This window comes from Rhinoraja longicauda, unplaced genomic scaffold (genome assembly GCF_053455715.1).
Source record: "Rhinoraja longicauda isolate Sanriku21f unplaced genomic scaffold, sRhiLon1.1 Scf000780, whole genome shotgun sequence".
Classification (NCBI taxonomy): domain Eukaryota; kingdom Metazoa; phylum Chordata; class Chondrichthyes; order Rajiformes; family Arhynchobatidae; genus Rhinoraja; species Rhinoraja longicauda.
The window spans coordinates 23,992-46,563 of NW_027601996.1; the positions used below are offsets into that span (position 1 = coordinate 23,992).

The 22,572-nt window shown below is 46.3% G+C and overlaps 1 protein-coding gene and 1 pseudogene across 1 annotated transcript in view; one reads left to right on the forward strand and one right to left on the reverse strand.

Moving 5' to 3' along the window:
- LOC144591270 (uncharacterized) overlaps nucleotides 1-5,918 on the forward strand; it is a 29,831-nt gene extending 23,913 nt beyond the window's left edge. The window contains exons 8-12 of the mRNA XM_078395538.1: nucleotides 134-311; nucleotides 1,408-1,710; nucleotides 1,796-2,113; nucleotides 4,750-4,889; nucleotides 5,776-5,918. Coding sequence (XP_078251664.1) covers nucleotides 134-311; nucleotides 1,408-1,710; nucleotides 1,796-2,113; nucleotides 4,750-4,889; nucleotides 5,776-5,787 — 951 coding nt within the window. The 3' untranslated portion in view covers nucleotides 5,788-5,918. The remainder of the gene's footprint in view (nucleotides 1-133; nucleotides 312-1,407; nucleotides 1,711-1,795; nucleotides 2,114-4,749; nucleotides 4,890-5,775) is intronic.
- Nucleotides 5,919-10,805: 4,887 nt separating this feature from the next.
- Nucleotides 10,806-22,108, reverse strand: LOC144591272 (epimerase family protein SDR39U1-like; annotated as a pseudogene).
- Between the last annotated feature and the right edge of the window lie 464 nt (nucleotides 22,109-22,572).

Sequence of the window (22,572 nt, forward strand, 5' to 3'; positions counted from 1 at the left end):
TATGTATGTGTCAATGTACCAATACAAGTTCAATAAATGTGATGTGAAAAAGGTTTTATGTGCGTGTTCCTGACTGGTGTGTTTTGGGTGGCAGTACATGAGTAACTTGGGATGTGAGGTGTGCACATTCTAGGAGAAGCACAGCAGCTTTCATGAGGTGACATTGCTCACCACTGAGCCACATATGATATCTGTGTCTAACCTGGGGGATGGTTATTTGAGGAGTCTCTGTTCACAGTCACTGTGCTGCTGCTCACTGGGTGGGTGTGCACGGATGATGTTAAATAAAAGAGACATCTATCTCATCATTGGTAACTGTTCTATTCCAATGGTACAAGTAAACATCTGCTTGTCAGTGCTTAAAGTAAATCTGTTCTTGAATCTGCTGGTATGTGCTTTCAAACTTCTGTATCTTCTGGAGAGGGGAGAAGAGAGAATGACTGGGATGTGAGGGTTCCTTGATGATGTTGGCTGCTTCCCCGAGGCAGCGTGAAGTGTCGATGGTGGAAGGAGTAAAAGTCTACGGTGGGGGATGCACTGCCCATTGAGTGGGCCGAGGGCTGTTTAGTTTGGGTTAGTTTAGTTTGGTTTAATTGTCACGTAGACCGAGGTACAGTGAAAATGCTCTTTGTTGCGTGCTAATCATTCAGCGGAAAGACTATATGATTACAATCAAGCCATCCACAGTATACAGATACATGACAAAGAGAATAACGTTTTGTGCAAGGTAATGTCCGAGCGTCTCCAGTGAGGTAGATGGTAGCTCAGGGCTAGTTGGTGAGGGGATGGTTCAGTTGCTTGATAACAGCTGGGAAGAAACTGTCCCTGAATGTGGAGGTGTGCGTTTTCACACTTCTATATCTTTTGCCTGATGGGATAGGATATAAGAGGGAGTGGCCAGGGTGCGACTCGTCCTTGGTTATGCTGCTGGCCTTGCCGAGGCAGCGTGAGGTATAAATGGAGTCAGTTTGTTTGTGTGATGGGCTGGGCTGCAACCACAATTCGCTGCAATTTCTTGGATGGAGCTGTTCCCAAACCGTGCTGTGATGCATCCTGATAAAATGCTTTCTATGGTGCATGGTGCACTAAAATTGAATACCAATAAAGAATTGAATAGCATGTAGTTTTATTTGTATTAGTGTTATTGTATTTGTATAAGTGTTGTGGAGAATGTATTGTGTTTGATTATAAGAAATTAGAGTGTGCGCATAATTTCAAGGGTCAAACTCTGTATAAATGTTGAGTGGAATTTCAGAGCAGTAGGTAACTGGGACTGTGCTGCTCTCCTTGTGCACAAGTCAATCTAGTGAGTCTGGAAAATGAATGCAAGTCGTCAGAGTCCAGTTGATCAACGACGACAACACCAGACCTTGTCCGGTTTGTAAGCTTTCTATTTCTCATCTGCAGAATTGTCTGTCTTTATCCAAAATCCCTCCACTGAAGAGATTTGGATCAACAAGACCGCTACTGTGGTGTGCATGGTAGTGGGTGCTGATCTGAGCCAAGTCCAAATCTACTGGCAAGTGAGCGGAAGGGAGAGAACTACAGGGGCTGTGACCTACCAACAGAGAGGGGAAAGGACCCAAGACAGAGTGATCAGTAAACTCCGGACCAGTGTGGAGGAGTGGACCAGTGGGGTGGAGGTCGTGTGCTCTGCCCAACGATCTCCATCATCATCACCAGTGTCCGCACGGACAGAAAGTGCCAAAGGTGGGCAAGAGATCAGCAAAGATATGGCCAACATTAGTTACCATGAGCAAGGGAGTTTAACATCTACTTTGCTCCTCTGTTCCAGTTGAGACTAAAAGTCCCAAGGTCAGACTGCTGCCTCCAGCTCACCAAGAGACCAAGCGTGACAACGCAGCCCCCCTCGAGTGTGTGCTCTCTGGTTTCTACCCGGACCTCATTAACGTCACTTGGGAGAAAGACGGAGCCCCGATCTCCGCCAGCACCAGCACCACACCGACTGCTCTGGAGCAGGGGGGGACTTTCAGTGCCAGCCACTTCCTGACTGTGAGTTCAGAGGATTGGAAGAAAGGCTCAGTCTTCAGCTGTACAGTGTCTCATCCCCCCTCGAACACCAGTATCAGCCGGAAAGTGAAAAGCTTTCAAGGTAAAATGCTGGGATTCACTCGAATGATCACATCTTTTGCAAAATAGGGCGCAGCAAGTTTAGCACTGTAGGACAGTGTTGCAGTGTGTGTGTGTGTGTGTGATAACCAAGAGCCCAAGACTAGGACACAACGCAATTTACTTGTGTGATTTCATAACTTCAGCTTCTTCCAAAACACCTCGGCAGCCAGGCCAGTGAAGACCAAGCCTGCTGTTCTTCAAAATTAGTGTCACAGGGTCAGTCCACTCATTGTTGTAGGTCCCCTGTGTGTGGCATCTCATTTAGCCAACCAGTTGTCTTCTGTAAATTTGAAGAGTGGGGTCGAGTATTTGTATTTGTACAATTGTTTGTTCACACTGGAAAAGAGGTCCATCAGAAAGTCCATTGTGTGGATGGAGCTCGGTACAATCATGTTGGCATTGGAGTGATCATGGAGTCATAGATTTATACAGCACGGTAACAGGCCCTTCGGCTCAGCTTGCCTGTGCCAACCAAGGTGCCCGATCTACACTCGTCCCATCTGCCCATGTTTGGCCCAAATCACTAATCATCTCAAGTTCATAAGTGATAGGAGCAGAATTAGGCCATTTGGCCCATCAGGTCTACTCTGCCATTCAATCATGGCTGATCTATCTCTCCTTCCCAACCCCATTCTGCTGCCTTCCCCCCTTAACCCGTGACGCCCACACTGATCAAGAATCTATCAATCACTGCTCTAAAAATATCTCCTGACTTGGCCTCCACAGCCTTCTGTGGCAATGAATTCCACAGATTCACCACCCTCTGACTAAAGAAATTCCTCCTCATCTCCTTCCTAAAGGTTCGTCCTTTAGTTCTGAGGCTATGGTCTTAGACTCTCGCACAAGTGGAAACACCCTCTCCACATCCATTCTATCTAGGCCTTTTTTCACTGTTCGTCCTATCCATGTACCTGTCCAAATAACTTTTTAACATTGTTATAGTTTCTGCCTCAACTACCTCCTCCTGCAGCACACTCCATGTACCCAGTGCCCTCTGTGTGAAAAATGTACCCCTCAGATTACCATTAAATCTGTCCCCCCCCCCCCCCCTCACCTTAAACCCATGTCCAATGGTTCTTGATTCCCCTACTCTGGGTGAATGTGCCTGTGCATCTGTGTGTCTCACCAGCTCCTGCATTCTGTCAAATTATGGTTATCTCCTCTTTTAGACTATAGACAATAGGTGCAGGAGTAGGCCATTCGGCCCTTCGAGCCAACACCACCATTCAATGTGATCATGGTTGATCATTCTCAATCAGTACCCTGTTCCTGCCTTCTCCCCATACCCCCTGACTCCGCTATCCTTAAGAGCTCTATCTTGCTCTCTCTTGAATGCATTCAGAGAATTGGCCTCCACTGCCTTTCATATTGGGCCGATAGTAACAAGACCAGGTTGTGGTTAGTTGAGCAGTTGGTATTCTTGAGGAAAGGGAATGTCTCTCCAGAAAGTTACTGCTACTCAGTGTCGCGTGCAGACTGCTGTTCCAGGGTTCACAGTGTGAACTGGGTTGTGACTGTAACATTCTGCACAACTCCCAACACTTTGTTTAGTTTAGTTTAGAGATACAGCGCAGAAACAGGTCCTTCGGCTCATCGGGTCTGCGCCGACCAGCGATCTCTGCACACTAACACCATCCTACATAAACTATGGACAACTTACAATTTTAACGACGCCAATTAACCTACAAACCTCTATGACTTTGGAGTGTGGGAGGATACTGATGGACAGGGAAGGATTTGTGTTCATCTTTGCGAATGGTTCTGGTTCTGATTGATTACTGCGCAAACACTTCATAAGTGGTTATCTCATGCAGGTTGCATGTGATCAACTCATTCAGAAAGTGGAAAGATACAGAAAGAAGGGCCAGTGATGAGCTTTGCCTGTGGCAATGTGTTCAGCTCAATGTGTGTGGACCATACCCAAAGAGGAGATACTGGCTCACAGGGAGGGTTGAACAGACCTGGACTCGCCAGGATAAATTACAAAGTGAGATGATGCTGAATAAGTTGTAATTTAGAAGGCTAAAGGAAGATCTGTTCAATGTTTTCACAAAGTTAATTGGAACCAACAGAATAGATTATCCTCAGATGATCTATTTGCACACCTCCACATTCAGGGACAGTTTCTTCCCAGCTGTTATCAGGCAACTGAATCATCCAACCACATCAAGGGAACAGTCCTGAACTACTATCTACCTCATTGGTGACCCTCGGACTATCTTTGATCGGACTTTACTGGCTTTACCTTGCACTAAACGATATTCCCTTATCTTGTATGTATACACAGTAAATGACTCATTTATACAAGTGTTTTGTCTTTCCGCTGACTGGTTAGCACGCAACAAAAGCTTTTCACTGTACCTCAGTGCACGTGACAATGAACTAAACTAACTAACTAGATGAGGAGGGATTATTTTTTAGTTATGTACAGTGCTCCCTGGGTTACAAATGATCCACCTGATTTGTGGAAATCCAACTTTATACAAAGTACACGGTCTAGATGTTAGAGGCAGCCATGTGTTCCTGTCATCCTGTTGTCATCATTTAATTCAGACAGTGTTGATCTGTTGATCCTCAGAGCAAACTAACTGTCTCACCTTCCCATTTGTTTTGCAGCCGGCACAGACTTGACGGGAGAGGAAGGAAAGGAGGAACTGGGGGACTTGGATGGAGATGACAATGTGCTTACAGTTGCTGCCTTCGCCATTCTGTTCATTATCAGTTTCCTCTACAGTACCTTCGTCACGGTTGTCAAGGTAACAATGACCAAGGACAGAGATACTTTGTGACCCCCACACTTTTACCGTCCATTCCTCACCACACTGTGTTCTCTACTCTGGAATCCTCACCACACCAGTCAACAGATGATGCAGTCTGGGACCCTTCACATCCCCCTGCTCTTTGAACCTTTCCTCTTTACTCCTGTCCTCTGGGACTTGGTACAGCAAACATTCATGGAATGTTGGGTATTTGGGGCAATGACGCTGGGCTCAAACAAGGAAATCAAACAAACGTATTCATGTAAAATGTTGGGTGGCACGAAGGCGCAGCTGTAGAGCTGCTGCCTCACAGCGCCAGAGACACGGGTTTGATCCTGACTACGGGTGCTGTCTGTACGGAGTTTGTACGTTCTCCCCGTGATTTGCGTGGGTTTTCTCTGAGATCTTCGGTTTCCTCCCAAACTCCAAAGATGTACAGGTTTGTAGGTTAATTGGCTTGGTGTAAATGTAAAAAAATTGTCTCTCAGGTGGTGTTAATGTGCAGGGTCGGTCTCGGTGGGCTGAAGGGCCTGTTTCCATGCTGTATCACTAAACTACAACTAACAGGGTACTCAGTATCTGAAACCTGAGCCCAAGTATGGCACCTCTCTTAAGCCCACAACTGGTATTCAGACTGTGTATCCGTTAGAGTTGACCTCGGCCACTAATGAAAGACCACCTGTCCATGAGGGTCCATCTCATACAATATGCACAGACCACCAATCCTCGAGGGTCCTAGAAAAGGTGCAGACCCCCTGTCCATGAGGGTCCATCTCCGAGGTTAAGGACAGACTGTCTGTTATTTAGTTGCCTGTCGCTACAGATTACCATCTGTGCTGCACCTTGCCACACACAACATCTGACTTTCCCGTGTATGTTACAGGTGCAGCGATGACCGGCCGCCACACACGCCACATTCACACAAGAGATCGCCATGCTGCTGCTGACGTTGGCAAATGGAGTCTTCCTCTCATTCACTCACACGGCAATCCGAGGCTACTGCACTGCAAACGCTCATTTCAGGAGATAAACTTGGAAATGCACTGGGGATGCTGGGGATGAAACAGGTTGGGCCTGAGGGGGGGGGGGGGGGGACAGGAGAGGACATTACAGTGGGAAAATGTATGAGACACTGGAGTGGGTGGCATTGAGGAGTGGGAGAGGAAGGCAGGATTAATGTTTGGGAAAGGGGAGCAGGGGATGGGAATGTGATGAGTGAAGGAGAAGAGGGGAGTGTGGGAGTGGGGGGGATGCACTGATATTGTGGAGAAAGAAGGGGGCAGGGGGAGGGGAGAAGGAACATGAAGCAATGTGGTGCTTGGGGACTTGCTAAATCATTGTTGTAAATCAGATGTTGTTTAACTCATTTTCTGCAGCTTATTTTTAATTCTTTCTGCTGAAGTGCATGTTTTCATTTGAAATTAGATACATAAATAAAAGAAAATAACAAGAACATGAAATGTTTGGAGTTGATAAGACTGAGGGCAGCAATCTGCCCATCACTGTTCACTCATCACTGTGGGGACTTCAGCTCAATGCACCAATAAACCAGATACTGGGCTGCCTCAGAAGGCAGTGGAGGCCAATTCTCTGGATGATTTCAAGAGAGAGTTCCTAATGATAGTAGAGTCAGGGGATATGGGGAGAAGGCAGGAACGGGGTACTTATTGTGAATGATCACCCTTGATCACATGGAATGGCGGTGCTGGCTCGAAGGGCCGAATGGCCTACTCCTGCACCTATTGTCTATTGCCTATTGTAAAACACATCAGGCGAGGAATACGTGGACAGGTTCAGAATAGGATACAACAGGTACTGACGAATCAACACCAGCACCTGATCCAAATGGCATAAGTCTGAGGGCCAGACATTGCAGGAAAGCACAGGGGGGCAGGTATTGCAGGAACAGACCCCAGGGAAAAGACATTGGGGATATGACCAGACAATGGTGGGGCTGCGGGGAGTGTTGTGGATCAGAGGGATACAGGAGTGCAGGTGCATGGTTCCTTGAAGGTGGAGTCGCATGTAGATAGGGTGGTCAAAAAGGCTTTTGGCACATTGGCCTTCATCAGTCAGAGTATTGAGTATAGAAGTTGGGAGGTCTTGTTGTAGTTTGAAAGACGTTGATGGGACCACATTTAGAGTTTGTGTCCGGTTCTGGACACAATGTTATAGGAAAGATGTCAACAAGCTGGAAAGGCTACAGAGAAGATTTATGAGTATGTTGTCAGGATACCAGGGTCTGCTATATGGAGAGATTGAGTAAGCTGGGGCTCTATTGCTTGGAGCGCAGGAGTTTCAGGTGTGATCTTATAGAGGTGTATAAAATCATGGGAGGAACAGATCAGGTAGATACACAGTCTCTTGCCCAGAGTAAGGGAATCAAGGACCAGAAGACATAGGTTTAACATGAAGGGGAAAAGATTTATATAGGAATCTGAGGGATATGTTTTTCACACAAAGGGTGGTGGGTGTATGGAACAAGCTGCCAGAGGAGGTAGTTGAGGCAGGGACTATCCCAATATTTAAGAGACAGTTGGACAGGTACATGGATAGGACAGGGTTGGAGGGATATGGCCCAAACAGGCAAGTGGAACTAATGTGGATGGGACACAAAATGCTGGAGTAATTCAGCAGGTTAGGCAGCAACCGGATTGTCTACCGTCGATTTAAACCAGCATCTGCAGTTTTTATTTCCTACTAATGTAGATGGGACATGGAAACAATTCATGAAATCAATATTTGTACCACTAGGTTGTAAGCTGTCCAAGTGAAATATGAGATGCTGTTCCTCCAATTTGCATTTAGTCTCACTCTGACAGTGCAGGAGGCCCAGGACAGAAATGTCAGTGTGGGAATGGAAAGGGGAATTAAAGTGTTTGGCAACCGAGAGATCAGGTAGGTCCAGGCTGACTGAGCGAAGGTGTTCAGCGAAACGATCGCCGAGTCTACGTTTGGTCTCGCTGATGTAAAAGAGTCCACACCTTGAACAGTGGAAACAGTAGATGAGGTTGGAGGAGGTGCAAGTGAAGTGAACCAGCATTTATTTCCTGGCCCCAACCACATTTGAACTGGGTGTTTCCCTGGGCCATTTCAGTGCAGGTAAGGGTCAGCTACTTTACTGGGGGCCTGGAGTCATATAAAGACCAGAGCAGGTGAAGTCAACAGGTGAAGTCAACAGGTGCTCTTCCTCGAAGCTGAAGTTATCGGTTTAGACATTTCCCGATGTCACAGCAACAGACACAGGCCTTTAATTGCACAGATTTAATGAACTGACTTTAAACTCCTCACCACCGTGGTGTGATGGGAACACATTCTCCAGATCACAGACCCAACTTCTGAATTATATCATTCACTGAAACATTGTGCCAGTGTATCCCTACAGAACCACAATACAGAGAGGCCAACAATACAGACCAGTGTTAATACTACAGAGCATACCCATCCCACTCACACTGCCTTTGCACAACACCTTCATTCAATCTATCTCCTTGTACTCTCTCTTTTTCTCTCCTGCTCCATAGACTGACATTCCCAATGATTCCTCTGCCTTCCACTTTATCACACACTGCAACAGTCTGCCTTTTTCACTCAATTATACATCTTTCCCTCTCCTCTCTCTCTGTCTATCTCTCTGTGTCTGTCTGTCTCTGTCTGTCTGTCTCTCACTGTCTCACTTTCTCTCACTCTGTCTCTGTTTCTCTGCCTCTGTTTTTCTGTCTGTCTCTCACTCTTTCTCTCTGTCTCTCTCTTTCTGTGTCGCTGTCTTTGTCTCTCTGTCTTGTCTCTCTCTGTCTCTGTCTCTCAACAAGATGACATCTTCCATGTTCCCCAGCAGCATGGTGACAGCAGCCAACAGACAGCATCTGTTGCTCAGCACCCACACTCCCTCCCACCCTCAGTCTATCTGATTTACCCCGAAGCTAGACACAAAATGCTGGAGTAAATCAGCGGGACAGGCAACCTCTCTGGAGAGGAATGGGTGACGTTTTGGGTCGAGACCCTTCTTCTCAAGAGTTAGATTTAGCTCTTAGGTCTAAGGGAATCAAGGGAGATGGGGAAAAAGCAGGAACAGGGTACCAATTTTGGATGCTCAGCCATGATCATATTGAATGGCGGTGCTGGCTCAAAGGGTATATTTTGTGCTGATTCAGATTATAACTGTGGCAATTTGGTAAGGCAACTGTGCCAACTTTAACATCTTGTAAACAAAGATCACAGGTTCGGTGCCCATAATTACTTCCCTTTAACTGGGGGGCAGAGTGGTGCAGCAGGTGGAGTTGCTGCCTCATGGACTCAGGGACTATCCTGACCTCAGGTGCTGTCTGTGAAACTTGCACATTCTCCCTGTGACCGCGTGAGCTTTGTCCAGGTGCTCTGGATTCCTCCCACATCCCAAAGACATACGGGTTTGTAGGTTAGTTAACAAGTTAACTAGGTTATCCCACTTTCTTATCTATTCCCTACACACCAGGATAATTTATAAAAACTATGGTCAGCGTGGACTTGGTGGGCAGAAGGGCATGTTTCCCCACAATGGGGAATTAGGGGAGGGCACCAGTAAATAGGGAATTAAAGGCACCAGTAAATGGGGAATTAGGGGAGGGCACCAGTAAATAGGGAATTAGAGGAGGGCACCAGTAAATGGGGAATTAGGGGAGGGCACCAGTAAATGGAGAATTATGGGAGGGTCCCAGTAAATGGGGTATTAGGGGAGGGCACCAGTAAATGGGGAATTAGGGGAGGGCACCAGTAAATGGGGAATTAGGGGAGGGCACCAGTAAATGGGGAATGGGGGAGGGCAACATCAATTATGTTTGTGTGCTCTGTGCACTGTGAACTACAGATGCTGGTTTACACCAAAGATAGACACAAAATGCTGAAGTAACTCAGGGACAGGCAGCATTTCTAGAGAGAATGGGTGATGGTTCATGTTGAGACCCTCTCCCAACTGAGGAAGGGTCTCGACCTGAATCATCACCTTCTGTCCCGCTGTTACTCCAGATTTTTGTCTAGCTTTGTTTGACCTGTCTTTAATAAAGGGACATTACTTTGTGAAAGGCCACTTTCACAATGTTTCCACTAATGGGAGATAATGAATAATTTAGGAAGGAGATGAGGAGGAATTTATTTCGTCAGAGGGTGGTGAATCTGTGGGATTCAAGTGGAGGCCAAGTCAATGGCCTTTTCAAGGCAGAGATAAATAAATTGATTGGAACGGATGTCAGGGGTTATGGGGAGGTGTGTTGCTGTTGAAAGGGAGAGATAGATCAACCGTGATTGAATGACGGAGTGACTTGATGGGCCGAATGGCCTGATTGTGCTCCTATCACTAATGACCTTTCCTCAGAATCTGAATCTGGATGGGCTTTGCATTTGGTGTTTCTTGTTAAGAAATGGTTCCTCAGCTTTGAAGAATAAGGTCGGCTTAGAGGAGCGGGTGTGAAGGAGACAGGAGACGACTGATGGGTGAATGGCATTTATTGCTCAGTGGAACCGGTTATAACTGCCCCTCCCCCACCTCCCCATGCTGACCTCCCACCCCGGAAGCGACCCTCAACCCCGAACCCACCCCCAAACTTCCTGCAACACCTGCTGACCCCTGACCGTTCACATTCAGTCTGACCCCTGACCTCGCCCCTCGTCCGGTCGGGGAAGCCTGGCCCGTTAACCCTGACCCCTACCCTTTGACCTCTGACCCTGGCCTAGGTCAGGAGACCAGGGTGGTCGTAATCTCAGGGAGGCCATTCACTCTGACCCCCCTCATCGGATGGGCCTGAGCTCAGGGAAGTGCTGGTGTGACCTTTTGACCACTGACTCCCACCCTCTGACCCCAGGCCAGAGGTCAGAGCAGCAGGTGGTGCAGGCTGGGTCTGACCCCTGGGGATGTGACCACTGACCCCGGGCTTGGGGTCAGTGGAGGAGGTGGTCGACGGCCGCCTGTAGCCGGGGGAATCAGTACCGGTAGCCGCTGGCTAGTGTGTGGCGCGGTTCCACCCACTGGCCCTGCAGCAGCAGCAATGCCCGCTCTGGCCCCAGTGCAGTCTGCACCAATGCAGCCGGCACCCGCAGCCGGGCTGCACGCCCCAGGCTCCCAGCCAGCGCCTCCGCAAACTCCCCCTGGGTGCAGCGAGACGGGGCAACGCCGTTCAACACCCCCTCCACCCCTCCCAACCTGCCGCTGTCCCTCTCCCCCCTCACTGCCTCCAGTGCCCTATCGCTCTCTCCCTCCATCGCCCCACGCATCCCCTCCAGTGCCTTCCCCCCCTCCCTCTGCACCCCCTCCAGCTCTCCCAGCACTCCCTCCCCCTCCAGTGCTTGCAGCAAGATCCCGGCCAGGTCTTCACGTGGATCTAGGGAAAGGGCTGGAGGCCGGAGCCCAACGGCCCCCCAAGGCCCAACCGAAACGGCAGCAGCATCTGCGGCAACGCTCCCCCTCTCTCCCCAGGACCACTCCTGCAGCGGGCAGGGGGAAGAAGAGAGGGGAGAGACGGGGGGGGGGGGGGGAAAGAGAGGGGGGTTGGTGAAAGAGAGTGGGGTTACAGAAAGAGTGGTGAAGGTGACGTAGAGACCCCAGGAACAGATGGAGCGGACAGACCAACTCTGGGGGGAGTGAGAGGAGGGACGGAGTGACAAGGGAGTTGGCTACAGAGGACGGACGGACGCCGGGGGACGGAGACTGGGGATGAACTGAACGCAGGGGGAGGGAGGTGACTAGTGTCGGTAATTAATCACAAAATGCTGGAGTAACTCAGCAGGTCAGGCAGCATCTCAGGAGAGAAGGAATAGGTAACTTTTCGGGTCGAGACCCTTCTTCAGACTGATGATAGGGGGGGCGGGACAAAGAAAGGATATAGGTGGAGACAGGAAGATAGAGGGAGATCTGGGAAGGGGGAGGGGAAGAGAGGGACAGAGGAACTATCTAAAGTTGGAGAAGTCAATGTTCATACCACTGGGCTGCAAGCTGCCCAGGCGAAATATGAGGTGCTGTTCCTCCAATTTGCGGTGGGCCTCACTATGGCACTGGAGGAGGCCCATGACAGAAAGGTCACACTGGGAGTGGGAGGGGGCGTTGAAGTGCTCAGCCACCGGGAGATCAGATTGGTTAGTGCGGACTGAGCGCAGTTGTTGAGCGAAGCGATCGCCGAGCCTGCGTTTGTTATCGCTGATGTAAATAAGTTGACATCTGGAGCAGCGGATGCAATATCTATCAATGGGGTCAGTGTGGAGAGAGTGTCCAGCTTCAAGTTTCTGGGCACTCACATTTCGGAGGACCTAACATGGTCCAATAACACTGCTGCGCTGGTCAAGAAGGCACAACAAAGACTGTTCTACTTAAGAACACTGAAAAAGTCTGGTCTACCCCAACAGCTGCTGAAGACCTTCTACCGCTGCACCATAGAGAGCATCCTAACGCATGGAATCCCTGTGTGGTACCTCAGCTGCACGGAGGCAGAAAGGAAAGCTCTACAGCGGGTAGTCCATAGAGCTCAGAGGGCCATCGGAACACAGCTACCAGACTTGGAGGGCATCTACAACACACGATGCCTCAGAAAAGCCACCAGCATCCACAAAGACTCTTCACACCCCTGCAACAGTCTGTTCGAACTCCTTCCATCGGGCAGACGATACAAGGCCTTCTATGCCCGCACCTCCAGACTCAGGAACAGCTTCATCCCCAGGGCCATAGCTGCTATGAACCGGTCCTGCTGAGCCGGATGGCCACAACGCATAGATCAACTTGCACTTTACCCTGTCCAAAACTGTTACAACTGTTCGTTTCGTTGGGTTGCTGCTGTCTAAATTACCTAAATTAGTGCATCGTATGGGAGGCGCATTCCCAATCTCGTTGTACCCCTGGGTACAATGACAATAAAGATATATTGTATTGTATTGTATTGTATTGTATTGTATTGTAATAGATGAGGTTGGAGGAGGTGCAGGTGAACCTCTCTCTCACCTGGAAAGACTGTTTGGGTCCTTTGATGGAGTTGAGGGGGGAGGTAAAGGGACAGGTCTTGCATCTCCTGCGGTTGCAGGGGAAAGTGCCCGGGGAAGTGAAAAGAAATAAACTGAGAATAAGAAATGATGGGTCCCTTAAATGTGTATATTTTAATGCTAGGAGCATTGTAAGAAAGGTGGATGAGCTTAGAGCCTGGATTGACATCTGGAAGTATGATGTTGTGGCGATCAGTGAAACATGGTTGCAGGAGGGTTGCGATTGGCAATTAAATATTCCAGGATTTCATTGTTTCAGATGTGATAGAATCGGAGGGGCAAGAGGTGGGGGTGTTGCATTGCCTGTCAGGGAGGATATCACAGCAGTGCTTTGGCAGGACAGACTAGAAGGCTCGATTAGGGAGGCTGTTTGGGTGGAACTCAGAAATGAGAAAGGTTTAGCAACACTTATAGGGGTGTATTATAGACCGCCAAATAGGGAACGAGAATTGGAAGAGCAAATATGTAAGGAGATAGCAGATATTAGTAGTAAGCACAGAGTAGTGATTGTGGGTGATTTCAATTTTCCGTACATAGACCGGGAATCATATTCTGTTAAAGGACTGGATGGTTTGGAGTTTGTAAAATGTGTGCAGGATAGTTTTTTGCAGCAATACGTAGAGGTACCTACCAGAGAAGGGGTAGTATTGGACCTCCTGTTGGGAAATGAGACGGGTCAGGTGACAGAGGTATGTGTTGAGGAGCACTTTGGGTCTAGTGATCATAATGCCATTAGTTTCAATATAATTATGGAGAAGGTCAAATCTGGACCAAGGGTTGAGATTTTGGATTGGAGAAAGGCTAATTTTGAGGAGATGAGAAAGGATTTAAAAGGAGTGAAATGGAACTTTTTGTTTTATGAAAAGGATATAATAGAGAAATGGAGGATATTTAAAGGTGAAATTTTGAGAGTACAGAGTCTTTATGTCCCTGTTCGGTGGAAAGGAAAGAATAATAATTTGAAAGAGCCGTGGTTTTCCAGGGAAATTGGACACTTGGTTCGGAAAAAGAGGGAGATATACAATAAATATAAGCGGCAGGGAGTAAATGAGGTTCTTGAGGAATATAAAGAATGTAAAAGGAATCTTAAGAAGGAAATTAGAAAAGCGAAAAAAATATATGAGGCTGCTTTGGCAAGTAATGTAAAAGTAAACCCCAAGGGGTTCTACAGATATGTCAATAGCAAAAGGATAGTGAGGGATAAAATTGGTCCATTAGAGAGTCAGAGTGGACAGCTATGTGCTGAGCCGGAAGAAATGGGGGAGATATTAAACAATTTTTTTTCTTCGGTATTCACCGAGGAGAAGGATATTGAATGATGTGAGGTAAGCGAAACAAGTAGAGTAGTGATGGAAATTATGAGGATTAAAGAAGAGGAGGTACGGACACTTTTGAAAAATATAAAAGTGGATGAGTCTCCAGGTCCTGATAGGATATTCCCTAGGACATTGAGGGAAGTTAGTGCAGAAATAGCAGGGGCTATGACGGAAATATTTCAAACGTCATTAGAAACGGGGATGGTGCCGGAAGATTGGCGCATTGCGCATGTTGTGCCTTTGTTTAAAAAAGGTTCTAAAAGTAAACCTAGCAATTATAGACCTGTTAGTTTGACGTCTGTGGTGGGAAAATTAATGGAAAAGATACTTAGGGACAATATATATAATTATTTGGATAAACAAGGCCTGATTAGAAACAGTCAACATGGATTTGTGCCTGGAAGGTCATGTTTGACTAATCTTCTTGAATTTTTTGAAGAGGTTACCAGGGAAATTGATAAGGGCAAGGCTGTGGATGTTGTCTATATGGACTTCAGTAAGGCATTTGACAAGGTTCCACATGGAAGGTTGATTAAGAAGGTTAAATCATTGGGTATTAATAGTGAGGTTGCAAGATGGATTCAACAATGGCTGAATGGGAGATACCAGAGGGTAATGGTTGACAATTTATGTCAGGTTGGAGGCCAGTGTCTAGTGGAGTACCCCAAGGATCTGTGTTGGGTCCACTGTTGTTTGTCATTTACATTAATGATCTGGATGATGGTGTGGCAAATTGGATTAGTAAATATGCAGATGATACTAAGATAGGTGGTGTAGTTAATAATGAAGTAGAGTTTCAAAGTCTACAGAGAGACTTGGGCCTTTTGGAAGGGTGGGCTGAAAGATGGCAGATGGAGTTTAATGCTGATAAGTGTGAGGTGCTGCATTTTGGTAGGACAAATCAAAATAGGACGTACAGGGTAAATGGTAGGGAATTGAGGAATGCAGTGGAACAGAGGGATCTGGGAATAACTGCATTGTTCCCTGAAGGTGGAATCTCATGTGGATAGGGTGGTGAAGAAGGCGTTTGGTATGCTTGCCTTTATAAATCAGAGCATCGAATATAGAAGTTGGGATGTAATGTTAAAATTGTACAGGGCATTGGTGAGGCCGAATCTGGTGTATAGTGTGCAGTTCTGGTCGCCAAATTATAGGAAGGATGTCGACAAAATGGAGAGGGTACAGAGGAGATTTACTAGAATGTTGCCTGGGTTTCAGCACTTAAGCTACAGAGAGAGGTTGAACAGGTTGGGTCTTTATTCTTTGGAGCGTAGAAGGTTGAGGGGGGACTTGATAGAGGTTTTTTAAATTTTAAGAGGGACGGACAGAGTTGACGTGGGTAGGCTTTTCCCTTTAAGAGTGGGGAAGATTCCAACAAGGGGACATAGCTTCAGAATTGAGGGACAAAAGTTTAGGGGTAACAGCGAATGCAGCGCCGGAGACTCAGGTTCGATCCTGACTACGGGTGCTGCACTGTAAGGAGTTTGTACGTTCTCCCCGTGACCTGCGTGGGTTTTCTCCGAGATCTTCGGTTTCCTCCCACACTCCAAAGACGTACAGGTTTGTAGGTTAATTGGCTGGGTAAATGTAAAAATTGTCCCTAGTGGGTGTAGGATAGTATTAATGTACGGGGATCGCTGGGCGGCACGGACTTGGTGGGCCGAAAAGGCCTGTTTCCGGCTGTATATATATGATATGAGGGGTAACTTCTTTACTCAGAGGGTGGTGGCTGTATGGAATGGGCTTCCGGTGGAATTGGTGGAGGCAGGCTCGATTTTATTATTTAATAGTAAATTGGATAGGTATATGGATAAGAGGGGATTAGAGGGTTATGGTCTGAGAGCAGGTAGATGAGACTAGGTCAGAGAGAGTGGTCGGCGTGGACTGGTAGGGCCGAACGGGCCTGTTTCCGTGCTGTAGTTATATGGTTATATGGATGGGATGGTTTGGGTAGGAAGGGACAAGTGGACTAGGGAGTTACGGAGGGAACGGTCTCTGCGGAACGCAGAAAGGGGAGGGGATGGGAAGATATGGCCAGTGGCGGGGTCCCGTTGTAGGTGACGGAAATGTTGGCGGATGATTTGTTGGAATGGGGGGAGGGGGAGCAAGAGCAGAGCTGCGGCATGTAGAAGAGACCCTTTTAGCCTTTAGCTAGCCTTTGGGCTTAACAGGCTAGATAGTTGAGGTAACCCCCGTTTACAGTATGTTAGGATATTTTCTCTCACTTTGTTTGGGAAAGTGGGGATGGGGGAGGGAAAGTCCGAGTTTTGTATGTGCTTTTGTGTTGGTGGTCTTCATGTTTTTTTGTTTGAGGCAAATTATTATGTCGCTGCTTATGTAATACAATTTACACCTTCTGATGGTACCTGGGGATGATGATGTGCGTGGGAGGGTTACCATGGTGAGCTGGAATGTCCGCGGCATGGGCCACCCAATTAAACGAGCTAAGGTGTTTTCACACCTCAGGTCTTTATCTGCCGACCTTGTGTTCCTCCAAGAAACTCACATTAGAACATTGGGGCAGAGACAGTTGCGCTGTAGATGGGCAGATCAGATATTTCAATCCACATTTTCTAGCAAAGCCCGCGAGGTGGCAATTATGGTTAAGAAAAACATAGATTTCAGACATATTTCTACAGTAAGTGACCCGAATGGTCGATTTCTCATAGTAACTGGGTACCTTTACTCTGTTCATGTAACACTGTTTAACATTTATGGTCCGAATATTGATGATGCAGCTTTCTTCCGCAAAATCTTTGATAAGCTACCTGACCTTTCTAATACGAATGTGATTGTTGCAGGGGACCATAACACAATCCTCGACTGGCACCTGGATAGGTCATCAAATAAAATGTGTAGCCCTTCGAATGCATCCATGGTTTTGAAAAATCTCATCTCCTCCACCAATTTAGTTGACATTTGGAGGATACAGCATCCCACAGACAGAAAATACTCTTTTTTTTCTAAAATGCACAATTCATACTCTTGTATCGATTATTTTTTATTAGACTCGAAACTCATACCTAATGTAATAAATACCAAATATCAAAACATTTTGATCTCAGATCATGCTCCAACCTCAATTATCTTTGACTTTAAGCTGTCTAAACGATGTGCTAAATGGCGACTACGCCTTTCCTTGCTTAATGATGGAACTTTCTGTAAATACATGTCTGAAAAAATTACAGAATATTTGGAGACCAATGACACTTCTGATGTCTCGGACTCCACCTTGTGGGAAGCTTTCAAGGCAGTTATGAGGGGTCATATTATTTCGTATGAAGCGTCTTTAAAGAAATCCAGAGAGAGACGTCTACAAGAAATTGATTCAGAGCTTTCTCCAATGGAGACGTTGTATAGGAGCACAAACAACCCCCAAACGCTGCAAAATATGCTCAGTCTTAAATATGAGTATAACACGATTCTAACAAATCAAGTCAGTGACCAGCTACTGCGACTGAAACAGCGATATTTTGAATTAGGGGACAAACCGCATACATTGTTAGCCCGTCAGCTTAGAGGGCAACAAGCAAGTAGGGCCATACATATAATAAAATCAGGCAAGGGTGTTGTTTTAACCGATCCAAAATTAATAAATGAACGCTTAAGGAGTATTATCAAGAGCTGTATAAATCCAAAGCCAACGGCGATATCAATGCATGGTTAAAAAAGTTGGACATACCAAAATTAGATAGTGCCTCTTGTGAGGCCTTAAACTCAGAACCCTCCTCTGTAGAAATCATGGATGCAATTAGGTCGTTGCAAAACGGCAAGAGCCCTGGGCCAGATGGTTTTGGAGTCGAATTTTATAAGAAGTTTGCTGACCAGGTAACTCCGATCCTGCACAGGATGCTTTCCCACTCAATCGAGTTGAAAAAGCTCCCACCATCATTGTACAATGCTAATATTTCTCTCTTATTGAAACAAGACAGGGATGAGACCAATCCCTCCTCATACCGACCAATTTCTATGCTTAATTTGGATTTTAAAATTTTTACTAAAATAATGGCGACTAGACTAAATAAGTGTATAGAATCCATTATCCATACGGATCAGACCGGGTTCATCCCCAATAGGTTCTCTTTCTTTAATGTTAGAAGAGTAATGAATATTATGTATCACAAATTCGATAGTTCTTCCAAACAAGCCATTCTGTGTTTAGACGCAGAAAAAGCTTTCGATCAGGTTGAGTGGGGATATTTACTCAGAGTGCTGGAAGAGTTTGGTCTTGGTGCCTCTTTTATTTCCTGGGTACGTCTTATATATGCTCATCCCACCGCTTCCATACTCACAAACCAGGATAGGTCACCCCCTTTTGCCCTTCAGAGGGGTACGCGACAGGGCTGCCCCCTCTCGCCGCTCCTCTTTGCGTTAGCCATTGAGCCGCTGGCAATTGGCATAAGAGGGCATGCGCTTATAAAACCGATAATACTGGGTGGGGTAGAACATAAGATTTCGCTTTATGCGGATGATATTGCCATCTTTTTATCTGACCCTGAACATTCTGTTCCTTACCTATTCCAGCTTATTAATTCCTTTGGCGAGGTCTCAGGTTACACTATAAACTGGCAGAAGAGTGAACTTATATCGATAACAGCAGAATTAGACCCTGTATTCTTAGCCAACATGCAGTTTAAAACAAATCCGGATAGTATAAAATATCTGGGCATTAAAATATCTAAAAACCCCAAGACCCTTTTTAAAATTAACTTTACCGAAAGGTTGAACAAGCTAAAGGAGAACATAGAGAAATGGAGAACGTTGCCTATTTCCTTGATTGGCCGCGTGAACGCAGTAAAGATGGTCTCCCTGCCGAGATTTCTGTATTTATTTCAGAATGTCCCTGTTTTTATCCCCAAATCCTACTTTAAGTTAATCGATTCTATCATTATGCCATTTATTTGGGGATATAAAGCACACAGGATCTGAAAAGCTTATCTTAAAAAAACGAGGGAACATGGGGGACTGGGGTTACCGTGCTTTTTATATTACTATTGGGCGGCCAATGTTAAGAGTCATGGTATACTGGCAGTATGCATATGAACGGGGAGTTGGATATGACCTGCCCCCTTGGCTGGCGATTGAAAAAAGCTTAACCCCAAAAACTTCTCTCCCTGCTCTCCTTTTTTCATTACCCAGATCTCTCACCTCTCTTAGAGAGGATCACTTCACTCTGTCCAATGCTCAGAGAATATGGCACCAAATTAGGAAAGCTTGTGAGCTTCCGAATACGTCAATGCACGCCCCAATCTGGCATAACCACGCTTTCCCCCCATCATTTACAGACACAGCATTCAAAGAATGGAGCTGTAAAGGGATAGTTACAATAAAAGATCTTTACATAAATAGACACTTTGCATCATTTGATCAGCTACAATCCAAGTTCTCATTGCCCAAAACTCAATTCTTCAGGTACTTACAGCTGAGAAATTATGTTCGACAAAACAATTTGCTTTTTGAGTCCCTGCCCGAAGACGACTCGTTGTCCAAAATTTCGCTGGGTCCCCCGGAAGCAAAGAACCTAATCTCATCTTTTGTAGGTATCTTTTCAAACAAACTAGGTAAATCTACTTTAAAAATAAAACAAACCTGGGAAGACCTTAACTTTGAAATTGATGACGATGTCTGGAAGGTAGTACTGAAAAGTATAAAATCCTGTTCTATTAATTCTAGGCTACAACTGATTCAATTCAAGGTTATACACAGATTACACTACTCTAAGGTTAAGCTGCATAAAATCTTTCCTGATCTCTCACCTTTGTGTAATAGATGCAAGACCGCTGAGGGTACACTCACTCACCACTTTTGGATTTGTCCAAAACTTCACAACTTTTGGTGTCTTTTATTTCAATGGTACTCTACTGTTTTAAACGTCACTTTCACTCCGGACCCTGAAACTGCTCTATTCGGGTATTCCACAACGCTTGAGAAGCTAGACCATAATGCTCGCACAATCTTGGTTTATAGTATGGTAATTGCCAACAGATGTATTTTGAAACTATGGAAATCAGACTCTGCTCCTCAGTTTGAGACTTGGTTAAGAGAATTAATGGCCATCTTACACGTAGAGAGGTTGAGATATGAATTGTCTGGCAACCCTCAAAAGTTCTTCAACATATGGAACCCAGTGCTGCAGCATATTAAGGACAAGTAAAACTATCCCCTCAATGCCACATGCTTTTGTACCTTCTTTGAATCCAGCAGTGAAAATACTGAAATATTTGACTTGTGAAAATTGCCTTGCCTCATGTTTTTGTGCTTTTGTCTTTTTTGTCACATTGTAGTTATGTTTTTTTTTTTTTAATGTATTTTTATTTATTTATTTGTTTGTTTTTGTTTGTTTGTTTTCATGATTATGTAGGGAAGGGATGGGGTTTACTGTTGTTGTTATATGCATTGTAATCAATTATCAATTATAAAAATTAAGAAAGAAGAGACCCTAGTGAGAGCCTCATCTATAATGGAAGAGGGGAACCCCCGTTTCCTGGTAATGGTAGTAATGGTAACTGTACCTTCCAGAACTGAGCACCAGATGGTGTGGTTTGTGTTGTGTGATATTGGTTTAGTTTAGTGATACAGCGCGGAAACAGGTCCTTCAGCCGACCGAGTCCACGCTGACCAGCGATCCCCGCACGTTAACACTATCCTACACACACCAGGGACAATTTACACCCAAGCCAATTAACCTACCAACCTGCACGTTTTTGGAGCGTGTGAGGAAACCGAAGATCTCGGAGAAAACCCTCGCGGTCTCGGGGAGAACGTACAAACCTCGTACAGACAGCACCCACAGTCAGGATCGAACCCGGGTCTCCGGTGCAGCAAGCGCTGTAAGGCAGCAACTCCACCGCTGCACCACCGCGACCGATAGTATTATATTAATTATCTTATCAGTCTGGTGAATATGTGTGAGTATGTGCAGTGCACGTTTGTAAAATAAAGAAGACCCACACTGGCAACAACGGACTGCAAACCCGTGCTTTGTTTCTGTCCATGTGCCACTGCCATAATATCTTACAAATGCTGACGAGGATTGGATCGAGTTTGTGAATTCAACCATGAGGCAGCACAGTGGCGCAGTGGTAGAGTTCCTGCCTTACAGGTTTCGATCCTGACTGTGGGTGCTGTCTGTACGGAGTTTGTACGTTCTCCCCATGGTCTGCGTGGGTTTTCTCCGAGATCTTCGGTTTCCTCCCACACTCCAAAGAAGTGCAAGTTTGTAGGTTAATTGGCTTGGGTGTACGTGTAAATTGTCCCTGGTGTGTGTAGGATAGTGTTAATGTGCGGGGATCTCTGGTCGGCGCGGACTCGGTTGGCGGTAGGAACTGTTTCCACGCTATGTTTCTACCCTTTCCCCCCTTATGTATTTATAAAATTTCTAGGGATTGTCCTTAATGCTATCTGCCAGAGCTATTTCGTGGCCCCTTTTTGCCCTTCTGATTTCCTTTTTTTAACTTTGCTCCTTAGTTGCCAAAACTCCTCCAGGCCCCCCACCCATCCTGCCAACTTTCTTCAGCTTGATGTGATGTTCATGTTGACTCCACTTTCTTCCTAAGGCTCTGGAGACCCCTAGCTCCAACAGGACCATAGCTCTGACTATGCCAGCGAAATGGATCATTGGTCATGCTGGACAATTGACAACCTTACTTGGTCCCAGGAACCTGCCCCAATCAACTTGAGCGAGACTTTTTTTCACACCCTCAAAGTTGGCCTTACTCCAATTTAGCATTTTACACCTGGGCCCTCGTAACGATCTTAAACCTAATTGAACAGTGATCACTGTTCCCAAAAGGCTCCTCTACAAACACTTCATTCACTTGCCCTTCCCAATTTGCCAAGACTCGATCAAGTGTTGCCCTCTCACGCATGGGCCCCTCTGCTGGAAAAACCTTTCCTGAACATCTTTGAGAATTTGCACCCCATCTAAACCATTCACGCTATGATTTTCCCAGTTATCAACGGTAGGATCGACGTTCCCACCGCGGCCTGCGGACTTTTAACATCAAGGAGCTCGCAGTCTCGGGTAGTGACCGAGGTCGGGAAGCTCCAAGCCGCACGACGTTCGACAGGCCCCGACCCCCCTGATGTAGGAGCTTGATCGCCCCGATGAGGAAGGCCAAAATGCCGCTGCCTACGGAAATAATTCTCCAATCCTGGTCAATACATGCAACGTATGGCTGTGGACTTCATTCCCACAATGTGTGAGAAGGAAGTGCAGATGCTGGTTTAAACCGAAGATAGACACAAAAAGCTGCAGTAACTCAGCGGGACAGGCAGCATCTCTGGAGAGAAGCAATAGGTGACGTTTCGGGTCGAGGACGGTCTCAAGCCGAAACGTCACCCATTCCTTATCTCCAGCTCTGTCC